Below are 27,328 nucleotides of genomic sequence, written 5' to 3'. Positions count from 1 at the left end.
GCTAAAGTAAGTCCAGCTAGGAAACAAGAAAGCAAAGAAATATTTATTACATGCAGCAGGTAAAGGTAGCATGAGATTTATCTCCATATCAATGTCCTTCCTTACGTTTTTTTCAGATAATCTCTACATATACATATACATACACTATATATACATATATATCATATACATATTTTAGCTGAGTACATTCTTAAGCATGTTCAATTCAAAATGTACACTACTGTGCCTGCATCATTAGGGTCATAATTCAAGAAGCAAAGGTGATGTACTGGCAAATTTCTAGGATTAATTTTTATTGTATTAAATGCGAAACAAAGGAATATCTTAGGAAACCTTTTCCTTACAAGATTTTAGCTTCATCTAAATGACGGGATAATTGGAAGATACATTAACATAGAAATTTCCCTCTAAACATACTTCTCTTGCTTGTGTGTCAACATTAATTTGAACGTTTATTCAAAAAAATGAAATCAGGAAATAGCTGTTCTATCATGTTGATTGAATCAACTTTCACAACCCAGGTGTATATTTCATATAGCACATGAAATATACACAGATGACTATGTAGGGGAAGAAATTATAACATATAGACAGTGAATTATGATTGATCATTAGAAAATAAATCCTGACATGTGCTAAGAGATGGATGAATGGCAAAAACTTAATGTTAAGTGAAACAAGATAAGTGTCACAGGGCCAGTGATTAAATTAGATAGCTAACAGTACATTTCATGCACACACACACACACACACACACACACAAACCAGACATCTGACTGAAAGTAGCTGGTTAGTTTCAGACTAAATTTAAGTTATTGTTCAATAATATAAAGTTTTGGTCATGTAAGATTGAAAAGTTCCTGGAGTCTTCTTGACAACATTGTGGCATTTACATTTAACCATACCACCATGGGCATGTAAGTCAAATAAGACAAATGTTATTTTACTTCTACTACAAGAAAAGTTATTAAATATGAATTTTGTGGATCATTGCAGTTTTTCTGTAAATTTCAAAATCAGAGACAGTTGTATTATTTCGTGAAACTTAGCAGAACAGAAAATGGAAAAGCAACTTCCAATTTTCTATAGCAAAGACTTTTGAACTTATCTCCTGCTCAGTAATACATGGGAATCAAGTGATTAGGAAGCAGTAACCATTTCTTGCTACTCAGAAATGGGATATTTCCCAACTCAGAAGAGATATTACATACTCTGCCACTACTTTCAAATCAGTGCATTCTAGTAAATGACTTGCAACCTACTAACACATGGGACAGTATCAGAATTAGTCTTGCCAGGCTTCTATTTATATAAAGAAATGTATATTTTCTGATACTGCCATAAAATTAATAACATTATGGCTTCAAATATAGGAATGGGACTGTGCAGAGATGTGGAGAACTTATGTAGAATACACAAGGAGACCCCAAGTTCAATCCTTAGCATTAACCAAAAAATAAATAAATAAGGAGAAATAGAAAAGAGAGTAGAGATGAAAACATATATTCTATCATAGTTGTAAAGTTTAGGAGTTGGAATAGAGGTGTTGGGGTGGGGGGGACTCTTGTCTAAGTCTCTAGAGAAGGTTCAGCAATTTATCTCTTACAGGTACTGGCTTGAAGCCTCATCATTCCAATCTGCCTCCATCTTTAGAGTGGTTTCTCATCCTTTAAACACTGAGTAAAAATCTTGTTAGGTAAAAAATCATAGAAATCATAATTATGAAGGACTATGGAAATTCAGTGAAAATGAATAAGTTTATTGACAGTGTTATAAATCTTTGCTATACTCATTAAATCCATTCCTCAGCTACTTCAATATTGAGGTTGTATTAAGGGTAAATGTCATATGCATATGACATATAAAGCATATAGTCCAATTATTGTACATGATCTATTCCTTAGGGTAAAGAACATAGAGCACCAAGTTGGTGGTATCGCCACATCTGCATTTCATTAACATATCTGCAATTCTTACTACAGTAATTGTGAATTGAACTACTCACTAGTAGAGATAATGTATGAAAATTAGCCCTCATAGAATATTCTTCAACTACAGGATACAACTATGGTTATAAATATTTCTGTGGGTTAAAAAGATATTATATGGAACATAAGCACAGAATAGATAGTTTCAAAACAAAGATCTGTAAGTAGAAATGCATTCACATTTTCTTTTTCTAAATTTTATGATCATTGATCTCCTAAATACAGAGCTATAGGAAGAAAGCATGTTACCTCTCATTGGCCCATTATTATCAATTTCTGTTTAACTCTAGCTATCAAGTATGTATCAGTTCTCTGTGTGAATATGTTTATATTTTCTAAATATAATTTTAGTATTTTTTAAAATATTTTTACCAACTACATGAAGGCAAGAATTCTTGTTATAGGCCTCCAAGGAATTATGCTGCAGAGATTTCTGGATCATTTCTATTTAATATTAATTTGTGATTCTGGCAGAAAAGTTTATTTGTCATTTACATGGAGAATTCTCTTCCCTTTTATTATTGCTACTATTGTTGCCAGAAAATATTTTATGATAGAAGTTAAATCAAATGTACTTAAAAACGAATGAAATGAAAAAATATAAATGGCCTACCATGTTCATTGCATCAGCTTTCATAGGCCATAGTATAAAACAACTTACATGTTCACACATGAATATCTATGTAAAGAAAATATAGTATATATACAGTGAACTACTATTGACTATTTACTTTTGAATGTAAACCCTGACATGTAATCAGATATGGATGAATTGCAAAAAGTTCATGTTACGTGAAATAAGCTACTCACTACAAGGATGGTGATTAAATTAGGTGTCTAACATTGTTTCATAGACATTGTTAATGTGACCAGAGAACAAGAGAGATTGTAGAGGATGAGGAAGAAGCCTACATACACAAAAGCTCTTGTTGGCAGAGCTAAATTTACAGGCAGATATTAGGCTGTTCTTCTATATCAGTTTTATTATCAAATATTTTACTTAATATAGTGTGTTCAGATCCAAATCAGTCCACTGCCATCTTTCCTTCTCTGCAGTTCCTCCCCCTACCTTCCTCCGCTCTTCCCTCTGAAGCTCATTTACTCTCCTTCTTTATTATTTAATTTAATGCTCACTGACTCCACTTAATATTGCCTGCGTGTGTGTGGGTGTGAGACCATATACAGAAATCTGGCCAGCCTCTCAGTGTACATATCCCTGAATAAAGATGACATTCCCTTTCCCAATAGCCATTCCCTGACAATAGCTCCTCTGTGATCCATGCTGAGGTTCTGCATATTTGATTCTGTGCATATCTTTCTTTCATTACAAAGGATCCATGAACATATAAGGATTGCTTTTTATAAATAAATGACAAAAAGCCATGGGAATAAATCACCTTGGTTTTGTTTTTTTTTTGTTTGTTTTTTGGTTTTTGTTTTTTTTTTTTTTTTTTTTTTTTTTTCTGTTCCCAGGATTGACATCTTTAAGTATGTGATCTATGGCATTGCGGCTGCTTTCTTTGTCTATGGCATTTTACTGATGGTAGAAGGTTTCTTCACAACTGGGGCCATCAAAGATCTCTATGGAGACTTCAAAATCACCACCTGTGGCAGATGTGTGAGCGCTTGGGTATGTTATTTCTCTGCACTCAGCATGAAACGTGGGTTGATTTCAGTATCACATTGATGCTTGTACTCACCTGAAGGGAACTAAAGCATTGTTTATTGCAGTGCCATGTCCCTCAAGGATGGCAATCCTACAACTTCATAATAAGAGTTCTAAATTAAAAGTCTTTGTTGTGAAATGTTGGTTTTAAATTGTCCAATCATATGCACTGCAACTAATTTAGTTTGTACAGAAGGCAATGTGTATTGGTTTATTGTTATTTTAATGATCCTTAGGTCACCACACAAAATAAGAGAAAATACTTTACTTAATCTATAGGCAATGCATATGCATGTAAATTTCTGTTTCTTCAGTCACAATGAAAAAGTAAAAATACCAGTTAGCTATAAATCTTTATGTTGAACAGCTTGTAACTGATTATGTGATTGACCTGGTTTAATTGCAGACACATATTTCTACCTGGGGGAAACTCTTACTGCATATCCACGAACTACAAGTTCAATAATATGACTTAAGGGCTTTAGAAAGGGATTGCCACCTAAATTCTTTGAATTGGTAATACTAAATTTCAGATTCAGAGGAAATAAGATACATGAAGATCTTGGATTGATGTTAAACAAACAAACAAACAAACAAACAAAAACATGTTTATTCAGTTCTCAGTGACCCTTAAATAATTTCTCTGCAAAAAAAGTCTAGTTTCTGAGATTAATTCAGTTTCTACTTATAAATAGTGTATAATGATTTTAATGAATGAAAAGCTTTCTTATTGTTCAGATAACTCACAGCAGTGCTTCCCTGAGCCTTAGAAAGCAATTTTAGTTCTTTGAATATGGTTGACCTATTTGACAAGATGAGGATCATCTTTAAAGTTCTGAGTCCACAATGCTACAACAGTGGAAGGGCAATGGAAAGAGTCTGGCAGCTGATCTCAAATGGCACAGAATGTCGCACCCAGCAAGACACTTGCAGTCAATTGTGACATCTCATTTAGAATGGTAAAAATCATCAAATAGTAAAAATAATCACAGAAGAATTTGCACATCTATATATAGATAATTGTCTGCCTGTCATTCAAATGTCTTTAGAGGAATCTTGAATATCTATTTTTAAAGTGAATCATGAGCCACACTAGTTTTCAACAATAGTAGCAATTGTGTCATCAGTCACACTAACACACCAGAAGGTTGGCAGCAGCTGTGTGGGCCCCCTCAGTGGCTATGTAGCATGTAGTCAATTGCAGAAGTTGTACCTGCCCACTCCCATGACACCTGCTCTGAAAAGCAGACTTGATCATGCCTGAGCAGAAAAAGGAAACTGTAATTTAGGTATACATTAGTCATATTACCCAGGAAATATTTTTTATCATTTATGACTCTATAACTTTATAACCCTAATTTTAAATTTCATCAAAAATTTCATAGAATATTTTGGTAACTTTTATATTCAAATAGTTTTAACATTAGAGTAAATGATTAATGCAGTTAGCATATTTATCAATTCTTGCTTATTAATGTTTGTCATAGTGAGCTGATAATGCAATGTTATTAACGTCTCTCTATGCTTTGGCCATATTTCTCTAAATTTCCCTAAGTGCTCTTTATTTGTACAATGCCCCCTTCAGGCTTATGTTCAAGTAATTTACACAGTGTTAACGATTTTCTGCATTAAACTTCACACAGTATAATTTTAAAACATAATATCTTCAATAATTTAATGCTTTCTCATGTCATTTTTAAAATGGCAATAAACATATTTGGTTTGTATCTCCTCTTCTTTCACTGTTTATTTTCACCCCTTTCCACTGTGGGGTTTTTTTGTTTTAATTTGGAAGATGTTGAGAAATTTTTGTTGAGCAACTGAGACACCGTACATAAAACTAGAGTTGCTGCTAAACATCCTGTAATTTATAGGGCAATCCTCACAGCCAATAATTATCTGATCCAATTTTTAATAGCATCACATTTAAGAAACTCTAATTCTGAAAGTTTGGTCTCATCCCTAATACTAGCCATTTCTATTCCATTGCCACATATCTCTTACTTAATATCTTTAAATAAAGGGGGAGTGGTGTTTCTATAGTGTAGAAATATATTGATACCTCCACATCTAGTACATTCATGAGACTATATATCTGTCATCTAACCTTTATATAGTACTCCAGCATGCACTGCCCCAAACCCACACACAAACACATAATAACAATGGCCAATGTTTTACTAAAGATTAAGTAAGAGAATAGACCTTTGTATTTTATATTTGAACTATGTTGGGAGGCAATATACAGTGTAGCAGGCAGTACATTGACTTTAGAATTGAAGAACATTGCCCTTCGGGAACATGCTCTGATGCTTAACAGACATTTTCAACTTTTTTGTGAAAGATATGAGGTGACAGACAAACAAAGCTTTAGGAATTGGAGCTCATGTCACAAAATACTATGAGATCCATCTATTACTGTATTGAACAATAAATCAAGAAGAGTTAGTAGATATGGAGGACAATAAGTCTTTTTACATCTCAATTCTCATGAAGCATTTTGAGAAATAATCTCAAATTCTCATATTATAATTCCTAATCGTGTTCTTCTGAGCATGTATGCAGCACAGTTCTAGAAGCAGTGTGTGTTTGTTTTAAAGATTCAGACTACTCTCAATCTTCATTTTGTAGTAGCTTATGTGGCTTCTCTCTCTCCACCTTTTCCCGGTTGCAGTTTATCATGCTGACATACCTCTTCATGTTGGCCTGGCTGGGAGTCACAGCTTTCACCTCACTGCCTGTGTACATGTATTTCAACGTGTGGACCATCTGCCGGAATACCACTCTAGTGGAGGGAGCAAATCTCTGCTTGGATCTGCGTCAGTTTGGTAAGTAGATAGTGGGCCTCACAGCAAAAATCACTTTGAACAGCTGCCTTTAAACTGCTGTAAATGGCTTTAGAAACAACATGTATATGACTTCAAAGATATATATATATATATATATATATATATATATAACTGATTATGTAGTTCAGGGCATTTTATAAATTAAAACAGATAGAAATTTCTGAAAAACACCAGGTCAAAACAGGTTTCCTTTTCCTAATTTCAAAGCCCCTCTTTCAAGTACAATCAGGTATCTGTGCCCTTACATCATTGATCTCTAGTTAACTGTATTAATTGAGATATCTAGTATGAAGGTCTTCAAGGAAGATACACTTCCTTATCCTCTAAGATAAGACAGGAAAACTTGGCATTATAACTAATGGTGTTGAACATTTCTCAGATGCTTCTTGGTCATTCAGTATTCCTCAGTTGAAAATTCTTTGCTTAGCTCTGTAACCCATTTTTAATAGGGTTATTTGGTTCTCTGGGAAGTGAAAATCAAGACAACCCTGAGATTCCACCTCACACCAGTCAGAATGGCTAAAATCAAAAACTCAGGTGACAGTAGATACTGGCGAGGATGGGGAGAAAGAGGAACACTCCTCCATTGCTGGTGGGATTGCAAGCTGGTACAACCACTCTGGAAATCAGTTTGGTAGTTCGTCAGAAGATTGGACATAGTACTACTCAAGAACTCAGCAATACCTTTCCTGGGCATGTACCCAGGAGATGTTCCAACTGGTAATAAGAACACATACTCCACTATGTTCATAGCAGCCTTACTTATAAGAGCCAGGAGCTGGAAAGAATCCAGATGTCCTTCAACAGAGGAATAGATACAGAAAATGTGCTACATTTACACAATGGACTATTACTCAGCTATTAAAAACAAGGACTTAGTGAAATTCTTAGGCAAATGGATAGACCTAGAAAATGTCATCCTGAATGTGGTAACCCAGTCACAAAACAATACACATGGTATGCACTCATTGATAAGTGGGTATTAGTCCAAAAGCTCCAAATCACTAGGATACATGAAGTTCTACCCTTGGCTACCATTTAAGGCCACTTTAAGATGAATAGTAAGTGTTCTTTAAGGTTGTGGTACCTGGTAGATGTCCCCATGCCAGTTATGACCATATATCAAAAAGTATATGGGCAGCACAAATTGGACCCGAGTTTAAAAAAGAAGTGAGGACATCAAGTTCAGTGGATAGAACTCCATGGAGTAGATTGAGGGGGGGTGAATATGATAAAAATGTATTATGTGAAGTTATCGAAGAATTGATTAAAATAGTACAATAAAGACAAGACTATGTGAATATGCGTACACACACTATGCCTAAGGGGTATCACATGCTAAAAGACTGAGATGTCTGTAATTTATCATATGTTATTATTTCATGGATATATGTAAAAACAAACAAACAAACATACAAGAAGCAGTAGAGATCAAAGGCAGCATGAATCCATATTTCTTTTCATGCTCTAAAAGGATTAACCAATGCCACAGTGTTTTCCTTTGATCCCCAAATGCAAATTTTGGTACAGGCATTGCAAGCTTACACTCACATGCACACACATGCACACACACACACAATCATACTCATACACATACAATAAACAACTTATTTTAAAAATTAAAAGCCCATACATATTAACTACTAATGTGGTGATAGAGAATGCCTGTTTCTATATGCATAGTATTGGAGGCTAGAAAACATCCTTGGGGGTCATTTTTTAGTATTTTCCATTTCCTCCCCTCCACCTTTTTTTAAAAGACATACTTACTCACATTTCTGACACCTCCAAAGCAGATCAGGCTATCCTGCCTGTGTGCCCCAGGTCTCTACTTCTCACTGTCAGCAGATTCTGATTTTTCTAATATAGATCAGGTGAATCAAGCTCAAGTCACTGAGCCTTCAAAGCAAGCAATTTATGACTGAGCTATTTCACTACGCACTTGTTGCAGCACTCCAGAACTAAATTTCATAGATTCTGTGCTAAAGATGTGCTGCAGTCTAGAGATGTTAGTATTTGAAAAGTCCTGTGGGTGATCCTGATGTAGTCGGTCCATAGGTCAACAGGCAAGCTTTGGTATGAGTGAAAGAGCAACTTCTTTTAACTCCTGCTTGCTAATGACACTGGTTTTGATAGGCCCTAAGAAGGGGCAGTTATTTGAGTAATATGTCTTTATAAACTGACAAAAGCTTTGGAGAAGCTGAACAATTTGATCTACTTAGTATACACCCTGGGGCATAATCATTAAAATAATTGTAATACTTCCATATTTGGTTCATTACACTAATGGAGCAAAACAAATGCACTAGCTACAATCAAATCTAAACAACTCAGCAGTTAGATTCAGCTCAGCTCTTATGAAAATAAAAATATTTAAATTGCTGGGTTAGTTTCATATCTCATAGTCCTAATTCTAGGCACAGTTATTATGGATAATAATAACTTTTCCATTGTTGCTTAACACAATTTAACATGAAAGTTGTTGAGATTTGACAGGTAAATGATTCTCTCTTGAGGCTCTTTCAAACATATTTAATGCTAATTTACAATTTTCTTCATATTGTAGGGATTGTGACAATTGGAGAGGAAAAGAAAATTTGTACTGCCTCTGAGAACTTCATGAGGATGTGTGAATCTACTGAGGTGAGTATCTTTGCACTCTACGTGTCTCAGAATTTGAGCACACACTTTGATATTTAAGAATGTATTATAGTTAAATGTATTTTGATTTTTTTCTATCACAGATTATTTTGCTTGTTGTATGTTTTATACAGGCTACTAGAGTATAAAAGCTATTTTGTATATTTAAATAAAATTATTATAAATGCTTTAGGCATTCTAGAAACTCATCTTAATAAAGGTTGAAAATTATAAATATATATCATAACTATATTGTTATAAAATTACTAAAATCCATCATTTTAAATGACATCTCATTATTGTAATGACATCATAGTAAAATGGTTCAGTGTTACTGATTTAAGTGATGTGAAAGATGAGGGCATTTTAACGCTACTGTGGATGAAACACACAACTTGTCAAGAGCTCACTCTTGTTAATGACAATACTGATTCTTTTATGTAATAATAGTGGCAGTTGCAATCTCTCTTCTCTATGTAAGTGACTCACGATTTGTATGTGCGTCCTTCTGTTTTATTCTGTCTTCTGCAGCTGAATATGACCTTCCACTTGTTCATTGTGGCACTTGCTGGAGCTGGAGCAGCGGTTATTGCTATGGTAAGTCCTTCACAGCTCAATGATTGACCGACTTAATAGTTTGAAATACAATGCTATTTGCTTGAATGCATAGTTTGTTTCTCATACATTTTCTATATAAGATGTTATTGTCAGTATAGTAAGGGAAGGATTTGGGGATATGGATCAGTTGTTTACAGCACTGGTTGCTCTTCCAGAGAAAGTGGGTTCAAGTCCTCACAACCACAACGCAGTTTACAGCAGAGGATCTGACACTTTACTCCGACCTCCATGTGGTCATCCACATGGAACACATAGATGCAGACAAAACACTTATACACAGAAAATAAAAACAAATAGGATTTTTAAATAGAAAGAGCAGTTTTTAAAATAAATTCACTGATGTATGTGGGGACAGGTAGCTGGTGTGCCACAGTGAAGGTATGAAAGTAAGAAGACAATATAGGGGGGTGTATTCTCTTTTTGTCCCATGTGGGTTACAGGATTTGAACTGGAGTCATCATCAGGCTGCAGAGTTTTTGTTTGTGTGTGTGTTTGTTTGTTTGTTTTCCCACTGAGCCATCTCACTGGCCATATAAAATTTTATGTGAATAAAAAAAATGTACAAGATTGTGTTAAAATGTGAAATATTCTTTTAAGGTTAATTCTTTCTGGTCAGTATTATGCATTATTTCATTGTGAATTATATAATCAAGATTATACATACATTCAAGCATTCAGAAGCTTTTTCTGATCCTCACACACAGACAGTAAGAGCATAATAATGTAAGAGCATAGTATGCAAGGATAGCATCCATAGCACTTTCTTTTAAGGGACTCTCGGCTTATAGTAAACAAAATGTAAACTTTCAAAGGAAATAGTATGTTCTAAAAAAAAAAAAATAACAAAGCAGATTCTGTTTCTCCCTACATTTTGGTGTCACAAAATTAGAAGCAGGGGCAGTTAGTATTGCACAGTTGTAGAATGCTTGCCTAGCCTGCATAAGGCCTTGACTAGATCACCAACATTACAATTAATTAATTAATATGTTGCTATAAAACAAAATAAGTTCATTAGTATATTCACATTTAGGATGGTTATGATATGTATATATCTGTACTCTTCTAGTATCAGTTGGTCTTATGTCTTGTGTTTTTTCTATTTTTTTCTGTTTTTATTAGATATTTTCTTTATTTACATTTCAAATATCCCCTTTCCTAGTTTCCCCTCTGAAAATCCCCTATCCCCTTCCCCCTCCCCCTGCTCCCCAACCCACACACTCCCATTCCTGGTCTTGGCATTCCCCTATACTGGGGCATAGAACCTTCACAGGATCTAGGGCCTCTCCTCCCATTGATGACCAACTAGGCCATCCACTGCTACATGTTTGTTTTAGAATTCATGAGAACACTCTTCTCACCACAATATAAATTCAAAACACAAACTGTGTAAGAGAAAATTTCTGCTTATGTAATTTAGAGCACAGATACAGGAAAGTGACGATGAAGCATGCGGTCTTAGCATTTGGATAACAAATGATGATAGCATAACCAGGAAACATTAAAGAACATTTATATTCAGTCTTGGCTTGGGGGGAATCCGTGTTAGCCACAGCATTCTTCTCATACAAATGTGAACCTTTTAAAGTGTGAACCTTTGCTGTATACATACATAGTTTGGGTTATTGTTTTTTGTTGTTGTTGTTGTTGTTTTGGGTTTTTTGTTTGTTTGTTTGTTTGTTTTTTGTCACAGTGACAATTTACTGAGAGTGAACAGACTTCCAGAATAAATTATTTGTCCCTGTCAGGTCCACTACCTGATGGTTCTGTCTGCCAACTGGGCCTACGTGAAAGATGCCTGCCGCATGCAGAAGTACGAAGACATCAAGTCGAAGGAGGAGCAAGAGCTGCACGACATACATTCGACTCGCTCCAAAGAGCGGCTTAATGCGTACACATAAATACGCTTCTCTGCTCCTTACCACTCGAAGGCATTGGTGTTTCATCAAGGGCCATCCAACCATCCAACCTGTGAAGAGCAAAACGAGAATGCTACTCATCAAAGATGCACAGGGTGACTAACGAATCACCTGAGTATAACTCTTTGCTGTTGAGCATTCCATCTCCTAATTTGTTAAATTGGAATGATCAAATCTCCTCTACAAGCTCCTATTCGGTCTTTTTTTTTTTAACCTCTCAAACTGATTTAGTTCTTCTGTATGATCAAAGATATTAACATTGTCCAACGCAAATCTTTGTTTGATTTTTAATCACCTCCCACAGATCACACATAACACTTTTTGCATTGTTTCTTATGTTTTGGAAGAGAAAATAGCTTTTTTTATACTTTTTAGTTTTGATTTCAGTAACTAGTTTAACTACAGGTAGCCTTCAAAGGGACCGTTGTACATTATGAACAAGAGACAGAGAGGGTATCATGATGACTCCGCTTGATATGGGAATCTAGTCTGGAGAGATCAGTGGCCACATGGCTATCGGCCCTGGTTAATGTTTTCATCCATCTAAGGTGCAATTTCTAAATTTCTAAGGGTAGGTTTAAAAAAAAAAAGTGCTTCTTATCTTTGTTAACATTGTATTTTTTTTTCTTGATGTACGTAAAAGGTATTTCTCTGATTACTCATGTTTATGTTGTGAGCATGTAGAAACAGTAATGCTAATGCATGGCCAGTTGCCTTCCTAAGATTGTGACACCAGGCTTACCTTTTCAAGTTTAGTATAGAAACAATTATCATGGAAATAACTACTGTGGACTGTTGGAGAGTGATTTTTTTTTTTTTTGTGATTTATGCAGTGGCTGGATTGGATCTTTTAATATGCTAATGTGGAAAATTAATTACCTTTATGAAGGTGGTATCTTAAACATAAGCACACTAAACCCTCAAGACTTGTTTTACCCACTTAAAACTTTTAACGGATTGCACCTCTGTAAGCTATTTCTTAAAATGTGTATGATATATTTGAAAAGACTTCCATTAATATAATAGCTTTGCTTGCAGCCTTCCAATCTATGTTGGTTTACCTGTAGTGTTTCTAAAGGGTGGTCAGAGGCCACTAGAGAATGTATTGTTTGGGAGTGTAGTGATATATATTTTGTGTTTTTATTTCAAGTAAGTCATTTTAACCAAATGTTCATTCACATTCATTTATAAGAAGTACCTATATCAGACAAATTTTAAAAGAAAAACAATCAGTATTAATGGACCAAATTTCGTGTTTGTTTTAACCTTGACTCTCTTTTGATTCTTTCTAATGCTACAAGAATGCTGTGAACTGTCATTTAAAATAATGATGTAGCCTGACAAGAAATTTTGTCAGTGTATAAATCTAGGTAGTATTGTGCACTGATTTGACCATTGTGAAATCCTCCTTCAGTGTAAGTGCATTCCCAATAAAACTTATTGAGTGAAACAATCTTTGTACAACTACTAGTCATGCATCATCAGTAATTTTACAAGTTCTTGTAGTAGGTAGGGGGTATTACTAGCGTTTCTGTGGCATGATTATGCATTCTGTAATATTAATTTTGGGGTCCTTTTGCTTTTTAACACTTAGATGATCTTAATGGTTCAACATTTTTCTGATATATGCAGTATTAAAGATATTGAGCAAAAGTATTAATGGGCTTCTTTAAATTCTATATTATAGTGTTTCAGTTCTGTGTCTACAGTGTGTGATGATTTTTCAAAACTGTCTTTTAAATTTATGTAATGATGTTGACATTTTGGCTTTTATTTCTGGTTTTAGAGTTTGTATTTTCATGGAGTGCTTTGTAGCAGGCATTACAAGTAATCTGTTTTGTACATAAATGTGCCAACAGCTTGATGGTGGCGTTTTTGAAATGTAGAACAAAGTGCTTGCAAAATGTAATAAATACACTTGTGTACTTTGTGTACTTATTCTTAGTTTCTGCAGTGGTTTTTGTTTGTCTTGTTCATTCCTCACCTTGTGTGTGTAGTCTTCTCAAGGCAGTAGGATCCCACCAGGGGAAGATTCTTATTTCAGTTGAGGGGATCTGACCCTTCCACATTTAGGGAAAAAATTTGAGTGTGAACATCCAATGCAAAAAGACTGAGGAACAATCAATTTATGAGGTTTTGGGGAGTTAAAAAGTGTTTGTCCAATTTGTTTTTTATGTTTTCTTTCTTCCTGATTTCTATTTTGTGTGTGTGTGTGTGCTATTTCTAGGGTTTATCAGACTCAGAAAAAAAAATAGTAATGCAATTCAAAAACAAAAACTGATTTCTTGGTTTGATTCTAAATATCAAGGTGAGAGCAATGAAATAAAAGAAAAAGGTCCTAGAATTTTTATTTTAGATCTAAATTATCCTTTTCTTACAGGCAATGTGACATAGAAATGATTGCATTAGAGTTACCAACAAACTTGTATAGGTATAGGAACTTACAATCTTTATTTATATGTTGCTGCACACTACAAAATAAAATTTTCTCTAGGTTCCATTAACAACATGTACAATATTGAAAGTACAACTGTATGAGTACCTAAATAATATTTAAAATAATTTTTACAATAATAAGAAAGCCATTCCTCAATGAATTCTTTTAGATGCACTTAGAATTGTATGTCTTCCAGGGTATATTAATTTTAGTATAGCAATAAGATAACTTGTTTTCACAAATATCAACATGAACAGAATTTTCATAATACACTGTTCCTACTTTATTCTTTAGGAAATCTGTTCTAAGATTTCCAATGGATATTTGAAACTCTAGAGTACTAAGCCTTATACACATTGTAATTCATATACACATATCTACCATATTACAGTAAGAAATTAGGAAAAGTAAAAGTAAAAATAAATAAACAACCATAACAATATATTAATTAAAATAGAATTTCTCTCTTTTGCATCATATCTCTGGCTCTGGTCCCCCCTCCTTATCTATCATTGATAGTATATGCATTGTTGATTCATTGGACAAATGAGTAGTATGTACACTGTAGATTCATTAGACAAATGTGTACTATGTGTGCTATGAATACATTGGACAAATGAGTAGTATGTACATTGTGGATCTACTGGACAAATAGGTATTAATGTGTATTGTGCATTCAATGGACATAAAGGTGATGTAGATACACTGAATGAATGGGTAGGATATACACTGTAGATACACTGGATAGGATGTATACTGTAGATACACTGGACAAATAGGTGATGCATATACTGTGGATACACTGGAACAATGTGTAAGATTTTCATTGTGGATACATTGGATAGGATGTATACTGTAGTTATACTGGACAAATAGATGAGATATATATATATGCACTATGGATACACTGGGCCAATGGGTGATTCAGAGAAGGATGCAGATCATCACACTACTTACAACAAATTTTATGAGTTTTTAAATTTTTTTCAGAATTATTTGAACCATGATTGAATATGAGTAACTAAAGAGAAACCCCATAAAAGGAGGTACTACTTACGCAATAATTTCTATGTGATCTCATGCCTCTCTTTTTAGCTAGTTGTTATTGTAGTGTATATTTTTTAATGGAGCATCCTCGTAAATTTTATTAAAATCTGCAAAACATACCTTTAAATAATATCAACATAAAGTTAACTTTAATCCTAAAGAAATGACTAGTTTTAACAATAAAATATGTATAGGCCATCTTTACATTAGATTTATAATGTTTATTTATATAAGAATTAGAAAACAACTTCTGAAAAAGCAAGTATTTATTTTTGTCTTAACAAACTCAAATTAAAAGTACATTTATTTTAAGCAAATGAATATATTAAAATTACATTAATGAAATTTGAATTATACTATAGTATCACAGAGAAATACTTTAACATACTTTGAAAACTATTCAGATAATATAACATTTTAAATTCTTGGAGGAAAATCTATGCATAAAATTCTGTTAGTTCAAATATAAACAGCCATTACCAGCATGTACTATAAATTTCTTAGCATGAAAATAAATTTTAGTTTTTCATAATTGTTCAAGAACTTTGTTATTCCTTAAAACTAAAAAAAGATTGAGAGGAAAATAATAATTTATTAATAAGTAAATATTCTGACTGAATGCATTAGTAACCTGTGAAATTTTTTTCCTGATATATGGAAGTGTCATAGAAAATAAAATGAAATGAAAAAAATGAAGGCATGGAAAAATCTGAACTATTATCAAATGGATCAAGGAAGAGACCACAGTGTAAGGCAGAAAGTTTTTTGTGACATTCACTTAGGATGCTCCATAAACATCATGTTCATTAGACTGGATTTCTTTTTTCTTTTTCTTGTTTGCTTCCTTTTGATTAGTTGGGACATAGTCTGCATAGTATAGGCCAGCTTTGAACTCACAGTACTCTGGTATGTCTCTGTTGTGCTGGAATTATAAGCATGATGCCATCTTCTTTATATGGCTTGATTTTCTCTGTTTTGATGTTACCAAGTGTGTCTGTTGCTTTTTTTTTTTTAATTTTTTTAATTAGGTATTTTCTTCATTTACATTTCCGGTGCTATCCCAAAAGTCCCCCCTACCCATTCCTACTTCTTGGCCCTGGTATTCCCCTATACTGAGGCATATAAAGTTTACATTACCAATGGGCCTCTCTTTCACTGATGGCAGATTAGGCCATCTTCTGATACATATGCAGCTAGAAACACGAGCTCCGGGGGTTACTGGATAGTTCATATTGTTGTTCCACCTATAGGGTTGCAGATCCCCCCAGCTCCTTGAGTACTTTCTCTAGCTCCTCCATTGGAGGCCCTGTGATCCAACCAATAGCTGACTGTGAGCATCCACTTCTGTGTTTGCTAGGCCCCAGCATAGACTCACAAGAGACAGCTATATCAGGGTCCTTTCAGCAAAATCTTGCTAGTGTATGAAATGGTGTCAGCGTCTGGAGTATCAAAAGTAATTATTGGGCAGGTATGATTTTTTTTTAGCTATTCTTTTTTTTAATTTTTAATTTTTAATATTTTTTATTACATATTTTCCTCAATTACATTTCCAATGCTATCCCAAAAGTCCCCCATAGCGCCCCCCACTTCCCTACCCACCCATTCCCATTCTTTTGGCCCTGGCATTCCCCTATATTGGGGCATATAAAGTTTGCAAGTCCAATGGGCCTCTCTTTCCAGTGATGGCCGACTAGGCCATCTTTCAATACATATGCAGCTAGAGACAAGAGCTCTGGGGTACTGGTTAGTTCATCATGTTGTTCCAACTATAGGGTTGCAGATCCCTTTAGCTCCTTGGGTACTTTCTCTAGCTTCTCCATTGGGAGCCCTGTGATACATCCAATAGCTGACTGTGAGCATCCACTCCTGTGTTTGCTAGGCCCCTGCATAGTCTCACAAGAGACAGCTATCTTTGGGTCCTTTCAGCAAAATCTTGCTAGTGTATGCAATGGTGTCCGCGTTTAGAAGCTGATTATGGGATGGATCCCTGGATACAGCAGTCTCTAGATGGTCCATCCTTTCATCACAGCTCCAAACTTTGTCTCTGTAACTCCTTCCATGGGTGTTTTGTTCCCAATTCTAAGAAGGGGCACAGTGTCCACACTTTGGTCTTCATTCTTCTTGAGTTTCATGCGTTTAGCAAATTGTATCTTATATCTTGGGTATCCTAAGTTTTGGGCTAATATACACTTATCAGTGAATACATATTGTGTGAGTTCCTTTGTTATTGTGTTACCTCACTCAAGATGATGCCCTCCAGGTGCATCCATTTGGCTAGGAATTTCATAAATTCATTCTTTTTAATAGCTGAGTAGTACTCCATTGTGTAAATGTACCATAATTTCTGTATCCATTCCTCTGTTGAGGGACATCTGGGTTCTTTCCAGCTTCTGGCTATTATAAATAGGGCTGCTATGAATATAGTGGAGCATGTGTCCTTCTTACCAGTTGGGACATCTTCTGGATATATGCCCAGGAGAGGTATTGCTGGATCCTCCGGTAGTACTATGTCCAATTTTCTGAGGAACCGCCAGACTGATTTCCAGAGTGGTTGTACAAGCTTGCAATCCCACCAACAATGGAGGAGTGTTCCTCTTTCTCCACATCCTCGCCAGCATCTGCTGTCACCTGAATTTTTGATCTTAGCCATTCTGACTGGTGTGAGGTGGAATCTCAGGGTTGTTTTGATTTGCATTTCCATGATGATTAAGGATGTTGAACATTTTTTCAGGTGCTTCTCTGCCATTTGGTATTCTTCAGGTGAGAATTCTTTGTTCAGTTCTGAGCCCCATTTTTAATGGGGTTATTTGACTTTCTGGAGTCCACCTTCTTGAGTTCCTTATATATATATTGGATATTAGACCCTTATCTGATTTAGGATAGGTAAAGATCCTTTCCCAATCTGTTGGTGGTTTTTTTGTCTTATTGATGGTGTCTTTTACCTTGCAGAAGCTTTGCAGTTTCATGAGGTCCCACTTGTCAATTCTCGATCTTACAGCACAAGCCATTGCTGTTCTATTCAAGAATTTTTCCCCTGTGCCCATACCTTCAAGGCTTTTCCCCACTTTCTCCTCTATAAGTTTCAGTGTCTCTGGTTTTATGTGAAGTTCCTTGATCCACTTAGACTTGACCTTAGTACAAGGAGATAGGAATGGATCGATTCGCATTCTTCTACATGATAACAACCAGTTGTGCCAGCACCAATTGTTGAAAATGCTGTCTTTCTTCCACTGGATGGTTTTAGCTCCCTTGTCAAAGATCAAGTGACCATAGGTGTGTGGGTTCATTTCTGGGTCTTCAATTCTATTCCATTGGTCTATTTGTCTGTCACTATACCAGTACCACGCAGTTTTTATCACAATTGCTCTGTAGTAAAGCTTTAGGTCTGGCATGGTGATTCCACCAGAGGTTCTTTTATCCTTGAGAAGAGTTTTTGCTATCCTAGGTTTTTTGTTATTCCAGATGAATTTGCAGATTGCACTTTCTAATTCGTTGAAGAATTGAGTTGGAATTTTGATGGGGATTGCATTGAATCTGTAGATTGCTTTTGGCAAGATAGCCATTTTTAAAATGTTGATCCTGCCAATCCATGAGCATGGGAGATCTTTCCATCTTCTGAGATCTTCTATAATTTCTTTCTTCAGAGACTTGAAGTTTTTATTATACAGATCTTTCACTTCCTTAGTTAGAGTCACGCCAAGATATTTTATATTATTTGTGACTATTGAGAAGGGTGTTGTTTCCCTAATTTCTTTCTCGGCCTGTTTATTCTTTGTGTAGAGAAAGGCCATTGATTTGTTTGAGTTAATTTTATATCCAGCTACTTCACTGAAGCTGTTTATCAGGTTTAGGAGTTCTCTGGTGGAATTTTTAGGGTCACTTATGTATACTATCATATCATCTGCAAAAAGTGATAATTTGGCTTCATCTTTTCCAATTTGTATCCCTTTTATCTCCTTTTGTTGTCGAATTGCTCTGGCTAGGACTTCAAGTACTATGTTGAATAGGTATGGAGAAAGTGGACAGCCTTGTCTAGTCCCTGATTTTAGAGGGATTGCTTCAAGCTTCTCACCATTTACTTTGATGTTGGCTACTGGTTTGCTGTAGATTGCTTGTATCATGTTTAGGTATGGGCCTTGAATTCCTGATCTTTCCAAGACTTTTATCATGAATGGGTGTTGGATCTTGTCAAATGCTTTTTCTGCATCTAACGAGATGACCATGTGGTTTTTGTCTTTGAGTTTGTTTATATACTGGATTACGTTGATGGATTTCCGTATATTGAACCATCCCTGCATCCCTGGGATGAAACCTACTTGGTCAGGATGGATGATTGTTTTGATGTGTTCTTGGATTTGGTTAGCAAGAACTTTATTGAGGATTTTTGCATCAATATTCATAAGGGATATTGGTCTGAAGTTTTCTATCTTTGTTGGGTCTTTTTGTGGTTTAGGTATCAGAGTAATTGTGGCTTCATAGAATGAGTTGGGTAGAGTACCTTCTGTTTCTATTTTGTGGAATAGTTTGTGAAGAACTGGGATTAGATCTTCTTTGAAGGTCTGATAGAACTCTGCACTAAACCCATCTGGTCCTGGGCTTTTTTTGGTTGGGAGACTATTAATGACTGCTTCTATTTCTTTGGGGGATATAGGGCTGTTTAGATCATTAACCTGATCTTGGTTCAACTTTGGTACATGGTATCTGTCTAGGAACTTCTCCATTTCATCCAGGGTCTCCAGTTTTGTTGAGTATAGCCTTTGGTAGAAGGATCTGATGGTGTTTTGGATGTCTTCAGGATCTGTTGTTATGTCTACTTTTTCATTTCTGATTTTGTTAATTAGAATGCTTTCCCTGTGCCCTCCAGTGAGTCTGGCTAAGGGTTTATCTATCTTGTTGATTTTCTCAAAGAACCAGCTCCTTGATTGGTTGATTATTTGAATAGTTCTTCTTGTTTCCACTTGATTGATTTCACCCCTGAGTTTGATTATTTCCTGCCTTCTACTTCTCTTGGGTGAATTTGCTTCCTTTTGTTCTAGTGCTTTTAGGTGAGTTGTCAAGCTGCTAATGTGTGCTTTTTCTAGTTTCTTTTTGGAGGCAGTCAGAGCTATGAGTTTTCCTCTTAGAAATGCTTTCATTGCATCCCATAAGTTTGGGTATGTTGTGGCTTCATTTTCATTGAACTCTATAAAGTCCTTAATTTCTTTCTTTATTCCTTCCTTGACCAAGGTATCATTGAGAAGAGTGTTGTTCAGTTTCCACGTGAATGTTGGCTTTCTATTATTTATTTTGTTATTGAAGATCAGCCTTAGTCCATGGTGATCTGATAGGATGCATGGGACAAGTTCAATATTTTTGTATCTGTTGAGGCCTGGTTTGTGACCAATTATGTGGTCAATTTTGGAGAAGGTACCATGAGGTGCTGAGAAGAAGGTATATCCTTTTGTTTTAGGGTAAAATGTTCTGTAGATATCTGCCAGATCCATTTGATCCATAACTTCTGTTAGTTTCACTGTGTCCCTGTTTAGTTTCTGTTTCCATGATCTGTCCATTTGTGAAAGTGGTGTGTTGAAGTCTCCCACTATTATTGTATGAAGTGCAATGTGTGCTTTGAGATTTACTAAAGTTTCTTTAATGAATGAGGCTGCCTTTGTATTTGGAGCATAGATATTCAGGATTGATAGTTCCTCTTGGAGGATTTTACCTTTGATGAGTATGAAGTGCCCCTCCCTGTCTTTTTTGATGACTTTGGGTTGGAAGTCAATCTTATCAGATATTAGAATGGCTACTCCAGCTTGTTTCTTCATACCATTTGCTTGGAAAATTGTTTTCCAGCCTTTCATTCTGAGGTAGTGTCTATCTTTTTCTCTGAGATGAGTTTCCTGTAAGCAGCAAAATGTTGGGTCTTGTTTGTGTAGCCAGTTTGTTAGTCTATGTCTTTTTATCGGGGAGTTGAGTCCATTGATATTAAGAGATATTAAGGAAAAGTAATTGTTGTTTCCTGTTATTTTTGTTGTTAAAGTTGGCATTCTGTTCTTGTGGCTGTCTTCTTTTAGGTTTGTTGAGGGATTACCTTCTTGTTGTTTCTAGGGCATGGTTCCCGTCCTTGTATTGTTTTTTTTTTCTGTTATTATCCTTTGAAGGGCTGGATTCCTGGAGAGATAATGTGTGAATTTGGTTTTGTCGTGGAATACTTTGGTTTCTCCATCTATGTTAATTGAGAGTTTGACTGGGTATAGTAGCCTGGGCTGGAATTTGTGTTCTTTTAGTGTCTGTATAACATCTGTCCAGGATCTTCTGGCTTTCATAGTCTCTGGTGAAAAATCTGGTGTAATTCTAATAGGCTTGCCTTTATATGTTACTTGGCCTTTTTCTCTTACTGCTTTTAGTATTCTATCTTTATTTAGTGGATTTGTTGTTCTGATTATTATGTGTCGGGAGGTATTTCTTTTCTGGTCCAGCCTATTTGGAGTTCTGTAGGCTTCTTGTATGTTCATGGGCATCTCTTTCTTTAGATTTGGGAAGTTTTCTTCTATAATTTTGTTGAAGATGTTTGCTGGTCCTTTGAGTTGAAAATCTTCATTCTCATCCACTCCTATTATCCGTAGATTTGGTCTTCTCATTGTGTCCTGTATTTCCTGGATGTTTTGAGTTAGGATCTTTTTGCATTTTCCATTTTCCTTGATTGTTGTGCCGATGTTCTCTATGGAATCTTCTGCACCTGAGATTCTCTCTTCCATCTCTTGTATTCTGTTGCTGATGCTTGTATCTATGGTTCTGAAGGAGGAAAATTACTGGCCACCTGAACTCTTCACCCCAGAGTCCTACCCCTCCCATCTGGAGATTGTTCCCGGAACACTCCTGAACTCTTCACCCCAGAGAACATTCCTGAACTCTTCAACTCAGAGTCCGACCCCCTCCCAATTGAGGACTGTTCCAAGAACATTTTTTAGATAAAGGTTTCCTGGAACAACCCCAAGAACATTTTTGAGATAAAGTCCTCCTGGAACAACCCCAGAATGTTCCAATAGATCGGGTACATTGCCAAATATAGGACACGACCCCTTGGTTACGGAAAGCCCCTTGGAAAGCCCCTTGGAAAAACCCTTGGCAAAACCCCTTAGTTACGCAAACTTGTACTTTCCCTGCCCCGCTTCCCCCCTTGGTATTTTCCTATATAAGCCTGTGAAAAATTTGGGTCGGGGTCGATTCTCCTCTACACCATACTCGGTGTATGAGTTTCGGCCCCAGAGCTCTGGTTCATGTGCTTTCTTGTTGTTGCTTTATTAAATCTTCCTTCCTATATTTTGAGTACGGTCTCAGTGTCTTCTTGGGTTCGCGGCTGTCCCGAGACTTGAGTGAGGGTCTCCCTTCGGGGGTCTTTCAGTTCCAGATTTCTTTCCTAGGGTTTCTATCTCCAGTGTTGCCTCATTTTGGGTTTTCTTTATTGTGTCTACTTCCCTTTTTAGGTCTAGTATGGTTTTGTTCATTTCCATCATCTGATTGGATGTGTTTTCCTGTTTCTCTTTAAGGACTTCTACCAGTTTGGTTGTGTTTTCCTGTTTTTCTTTAAGGACTTGTAACTCTTTAGCCATGTTCTCCTGTAGTTCTTTAAAGTCCTTCTTGATGTCCTCTACCATCATCATGAGATATGCTTTTAAATCCAGGTCTAGCTTTTCAGGTGTGTTGGGGTGCCCTGGACTGGGCAAAGTGGGAGTGCTGGGTCCTGATGATGATGAGTGGTCTTGGTTTCTGTTAGTAAGATTCTTACGTTTACCTCTCGCCATCTGGTAATCTCTGGAGTTGTTATAGTTGTCTCTGTTCAGAGGTTGTTCTTCTGGTGATTCTGAGTATCGTCTGTCAGCAGACCTGGGAGACAGGCTCTCTTCTCTGAGTTTCAGTGGTTAGAGTACTCCCTGCTGACAAGCTTTCCTCTTAAAGGGAAGGTGTACAGATATCTGGCGTTTGGACCTCCTCCTGGCCGAAGAAGAAGGCCGAAAATAGGACCTTTCCCAGATGCTGTGTTGCTTTGGCAGGTCACAGAAGCTGTCAACTTCTGTGGTGCACACTCTCAGCTGTGCAGACTAAGTTCCTAAGTTTGGTGGAGTCCTGGATCCAAGATGTGCTCCCTGCTCCTGAGGCAGAGGGCTCCTGTGTAGGGCAGACCACTGTCTTCCAGCTGGGAGGGTGCCGGATGTCTGTGGCCCCAAAAGGGTGCTGCCTCAGCGGCTCTGTGGCTCCCGCCTGTCCCAGAAGCTGTCTGCCTCTGTGGTCCTCACTCTCACCTGTGCAGACTAAGTTCGGTGGAGTCGCAGAGCCAAGATGGCGCTCCCTGCGGGGGGGACCTCTGTTCTCCAGCTGGGAGGGTGCCGGATGTCTGTGGCCCCAAAAGGGTGCTGCCTCAGAGGCTCTGTGGCTCCCGCCTGTCCCAGAAGCTGTCTGCCTCTGTGGTCCTCACTCTCACCTGTGCAGACCGACAGGAGGCTTAAGATGAATGTGCATGTATGTAATCCTAACTACTCATGGTGTTTCAGCAGGAGGCTCATAAACTCAAGACCCATCTTGGCTACACAGTGAGTTCAAGACCCACATGGACAACTTAGTAAAATTCTGTCTAAGAATTAAAAAATTGAAAAAAAAAAAAAAGCTTTAGCTCAATGACACAGTCCTTGCCTTGCTAACATGATGGCATAAATTTAATTCCAATTTTAAAAATAAGAAAAATAGTGACCAAGATTTTTTTTTCCCAAGCAGAATAATACCTGTATTAGGAATTTGGGTAGAAGCCATTCTTGTTTCATTATGATAAAGAACCTGGTAATATATTGCCCATTTCTTGAAATTTTGAGCAAGGCCTTATTTAACTAGTAGACTAAGGTTGGTTGTGGTAGCACACACCTTTAATCCTAGCACTTGGGAGGCAGAGTCAGATCTCTAGGAGTTTGAAGCCACCCGGATCTACAAAGTGAGTACCAGGACAACCAGGGCTACACAGAAGCACAATATCTCAAAAACTAAAACCAATCAACCAACCAAATAAAAGAGTAGTGGACTAATGTATTTGGCTGAGGACCATTTAAGATAGTTTAACACACATACACACACACACACATGTGTGTGTATATTATATTATATTATATTATATTATATTATATTATATTATATTATATTATATTATTTACATTTCAAATGGTCCCCTTCCTAGTTTCCCCTTTGCCACCCTCCCATTCCATACCCCCTCCCTTTTGCCTCTATGAGGGTGCTCCCCCACCCCACCCCCATTCCTGTCTCACCTTACTCTAGGGTATCAAGACTCCACAAGACCAAGAGCCTCCCCTCCCACTGATGCTAGATAAGGCAATCCACTGCTAAATATATAGCTGGAGACATAGGTCTCTCCATGTGTATTCTTTGGTTGGTGGTTTAGTACCTGGGAGCTCTGGGAGTTCAGGTTAGTTGATAGTGTTGTTCTTTCTATGTGGTTGCAATTCCCTTCAGCTCTTTCAGTCCTTCTCTTAGCTCTTCCATTTGGGTCCCCTGGTTCAGTTCAATGGTTGGCTGTTAGTAACTGCATCTGTATTGGTTGGGTGCTGGAAGAGCTGCTAGGGGGAGGGAGGGTAAGGATAGCTATATCAGGCTGCTATCTATCTGCAAGTGCTTCTTGGCATCAGTAATAAGGTCTGCAGGTGGGATGGATTCCTAGGTCAGGTGGTCTCTGGATGGCCTTTCCTAGTCTCTGCTCCATTTTTTGGTCTCTGCTATTCCTTTAGATAAGAACAATTCCGAGTTAAACTTTTTTATATGGATTGGTGTCACCATCCATCAACTGGGACCTTACCAATCTACTGGAGATGGTCTCTACAGGTTATAGCTCTAATTTGGATATTTTGGCTAATGTTATTCTGGTTGGGTCCTGGGAGCCTTTTGCTTCCCTAGCATCTGAGACTTTCTAGTGTCTATTCCCAGTTTCCATACACCACTGTTACATATTTCTGTTCAACTTCCTGACCCTCTGTTCTTCTCTCCTATCTCTTCCCATACCTGATCCTGGCCCCTTTTGTCCCTTCCCCTCCTCGCTCCATCCCAGATCCCTCTCCTATCTTCTGTGATTATTTTGTTCTCCCTTCTAAGTAGGATTTAAGCATTCAAAATTTAGTCTTCCTTCCTAAGCTTCTGTGATGGTTTGCATATGCTAGACCCAGGAAGTGGCATTATTAGAATTAGTAGCCCTTTTGGAGGAGGTGTGAATTTGTTGGAATAAGTGAGTCACTCTGGGTGTGGGCTTTAAGAACCTCATACTACCTACAGTCTTCCACTAGTAGCTTTCAAATAAGCAGCATTCCACTAGCAGCATTCAGATGAAGATGTTGAACTCTCAGCTTTGCCTGCATCATGCCTGCCTGTATGCTGTCATGCTCTCAACTTGATGATAATGGACTAAACCTCTGAAGCAGTAAGTCAGCCCTAATTAAATATTGTCCTTATAAGAGTTGTCTTGGTCATGGTATCTGTTCACAGAAATAAAACCCCATCTAAGACAACAGTTGGTACCAGGAGTGGGGTATTGCTGTGACAGGCATGACCATGCTTTTGTTTAGAAGAATCTGGATTTTGGGACTTTAGATATGGAAACCTGTGGAATACTTTAAATGGAGCTCAATGGAATCTCCTAGTAGGAATATGGAAGTTATTGTCACTGGGAGTGATTGAAATTGTTCAGACATTGCCCAAGTGGTTTCATTGGAAAATTTTAATATGAGACCTAGAGACTATTTTTTAGTATTTTATGAAGAAGGTGGCTACTATTTGCCCTTGTCTGAACATTCTACCTGAGACTAAGGTGAAGAGACTCAGATTAATTGCACTGACAAAGGAAGTCTCAGAAACACCCATCATAGACTTTCTTCTCTGGTTAAGTCTCATGAACAGTATATTAAACAAGCATAGAAAGCTGAAAAATTAAAAATATAAAATATATGTTTCAAGTATTAAAGACCAGTAAGTGAAAAGGAGCTGAATCCTGTGTTCAAGAATATTAAATTGAACTAAGGGAATAGTGACCTTGGGGCAAGATACCACTCAGCTAAATTTAGGTCTAGGCATGATAGTACAAGCCTTTAATCCCAGGAGGCAAAGGCAAGCAGATCTCCATGAAAATGCTTTGTAGTTGTATTAATCCCACTTGCCAATAGTTGGTCATAGTTCTTAGGCAAAGAGAGTTCTATTCCTGAAAGTCCTTCACTACAACTATATCATATAGGGCCCCCTATGGTTTCTTCTACAAGTTTCAGTGTTGCAGGTTTTATATTTAGGTCTTTGATCCATTTGGATTAAATTCTTTGTGTGTTTTTATGTGCTTGTGTGTGTGTTTAAGTTGATAAATAAAGGTTCTAATGTTTTTCTTCTATATGTATACATCCAGTTTTATAACTCTATTGGTTGAGGATACTTTTCCCCCTGGCATATGGCTTTGTCACATATTAAATGGATGAAATAATGTACTCCTTCTTGGGAGTACTCATTCTTGCCTCTTCAAGTTTTTATAGTTTTTTTAACATACATTTTGTGACATATGTACACACACACACACACATTGCTAGCAACAATAGTTCTTATCCAGAATCTGTTTATTATTATGCTGCACAATATGCAACCATTAAGAATAAAGTTTAACTTTTCTCATTTGTACTGGTAGAGCTCTAGTTGCACTTCAAAGATTACCTAAGAAAAATCCCAATACCAGACATGAGAAACCCTCTTATTTGTTATTGACCAAGGAGTTTGAAAAATCTCCAAAAACACATAGTCTATTACTGTTACCATTGCCCACACTCCCACAGGTGGAAGATAAAGTCTTTTATCCTAAAGACATAATGCCCTTCAGAAACAGGACTCAGAGACCTATGACCAAGAACTGACCTGAATTCTGCCTCCGTGAGAACTAGCTTTTATCATGCAAGCTTCCAAATGAGGAAAGAAACCAAAAGTCCTACACAGTTATGATGCCTATGAACCACATCAATGACTAGTATGGCAAGACAACCTTTAGGGTGTAATAGTTGCACATATACCTTTGCAGAACACAACAGTTCTCTATGTAAACTTAAAACTCACTCAAAAAGAGGGATACCTGTACTAGAGAAGTTTTGGTTATTGAAAGAGGATCTGCA

General features: G+C 36.7%; 1 protein-coding gene across 2 annotated transcripts in view; it reads left to right on the top strand.

Moving 5' to 3' along the window:
• Positions 1-13,615, top strand: part of Gpm6a (glycoprotein M6A) — a 257,772-nt gene extending 244,157 nt beyond the window's left edge. For both annotated transcript variants that reach the window (XM_021169730.3, XM_021169729.3), the window contains exons 3-7: positions 3,462-3,618; positions 6,329-6,482; positions 9,070-9,146; positions 9,675-9,740; positions 11,507-13,615. In XM_021169730.3, the coding sequence (XP_021025389.1) occupies positions 3,462-3,618; positions 6,329-6,482; positions 9,070-9,146; positions 9,675-9,740; positions 11,507-11,659 (607 nt within the window). In that variant the 3' untranslated portion in view covers positions 11,660-13,615. The remainder of the gene's footprint in view (positions 1-3,461; positions 3,619-6,328; positions 6,483-9,069; positions 9,147-9,674; positions 9,741-11,506) is intronic.
• The last annotated feature ends 13,713 nt before the right edge of the window (positions 13,616-27,328 follow it).

The sequence above is a fragment of the Mus caroli genome, unplaced genomic scaffold, assembly GCF_978045245.1.
Source record: "Mus caroli unplaced genomic scaffold, Mus_caroli_1 scaffold_10, whole genome shotgun sequence".
Classification (NCBI taxonomy): Eukaryota; Metazoa; Chordata; class Mammalia; order Rodentia; family Muridae; genus Mus; species Mus caroli.
Note: the sequence above shows the minus strand (reverse complement) of the source record. Positions and strands in the feature narration are given on the sequence as shown.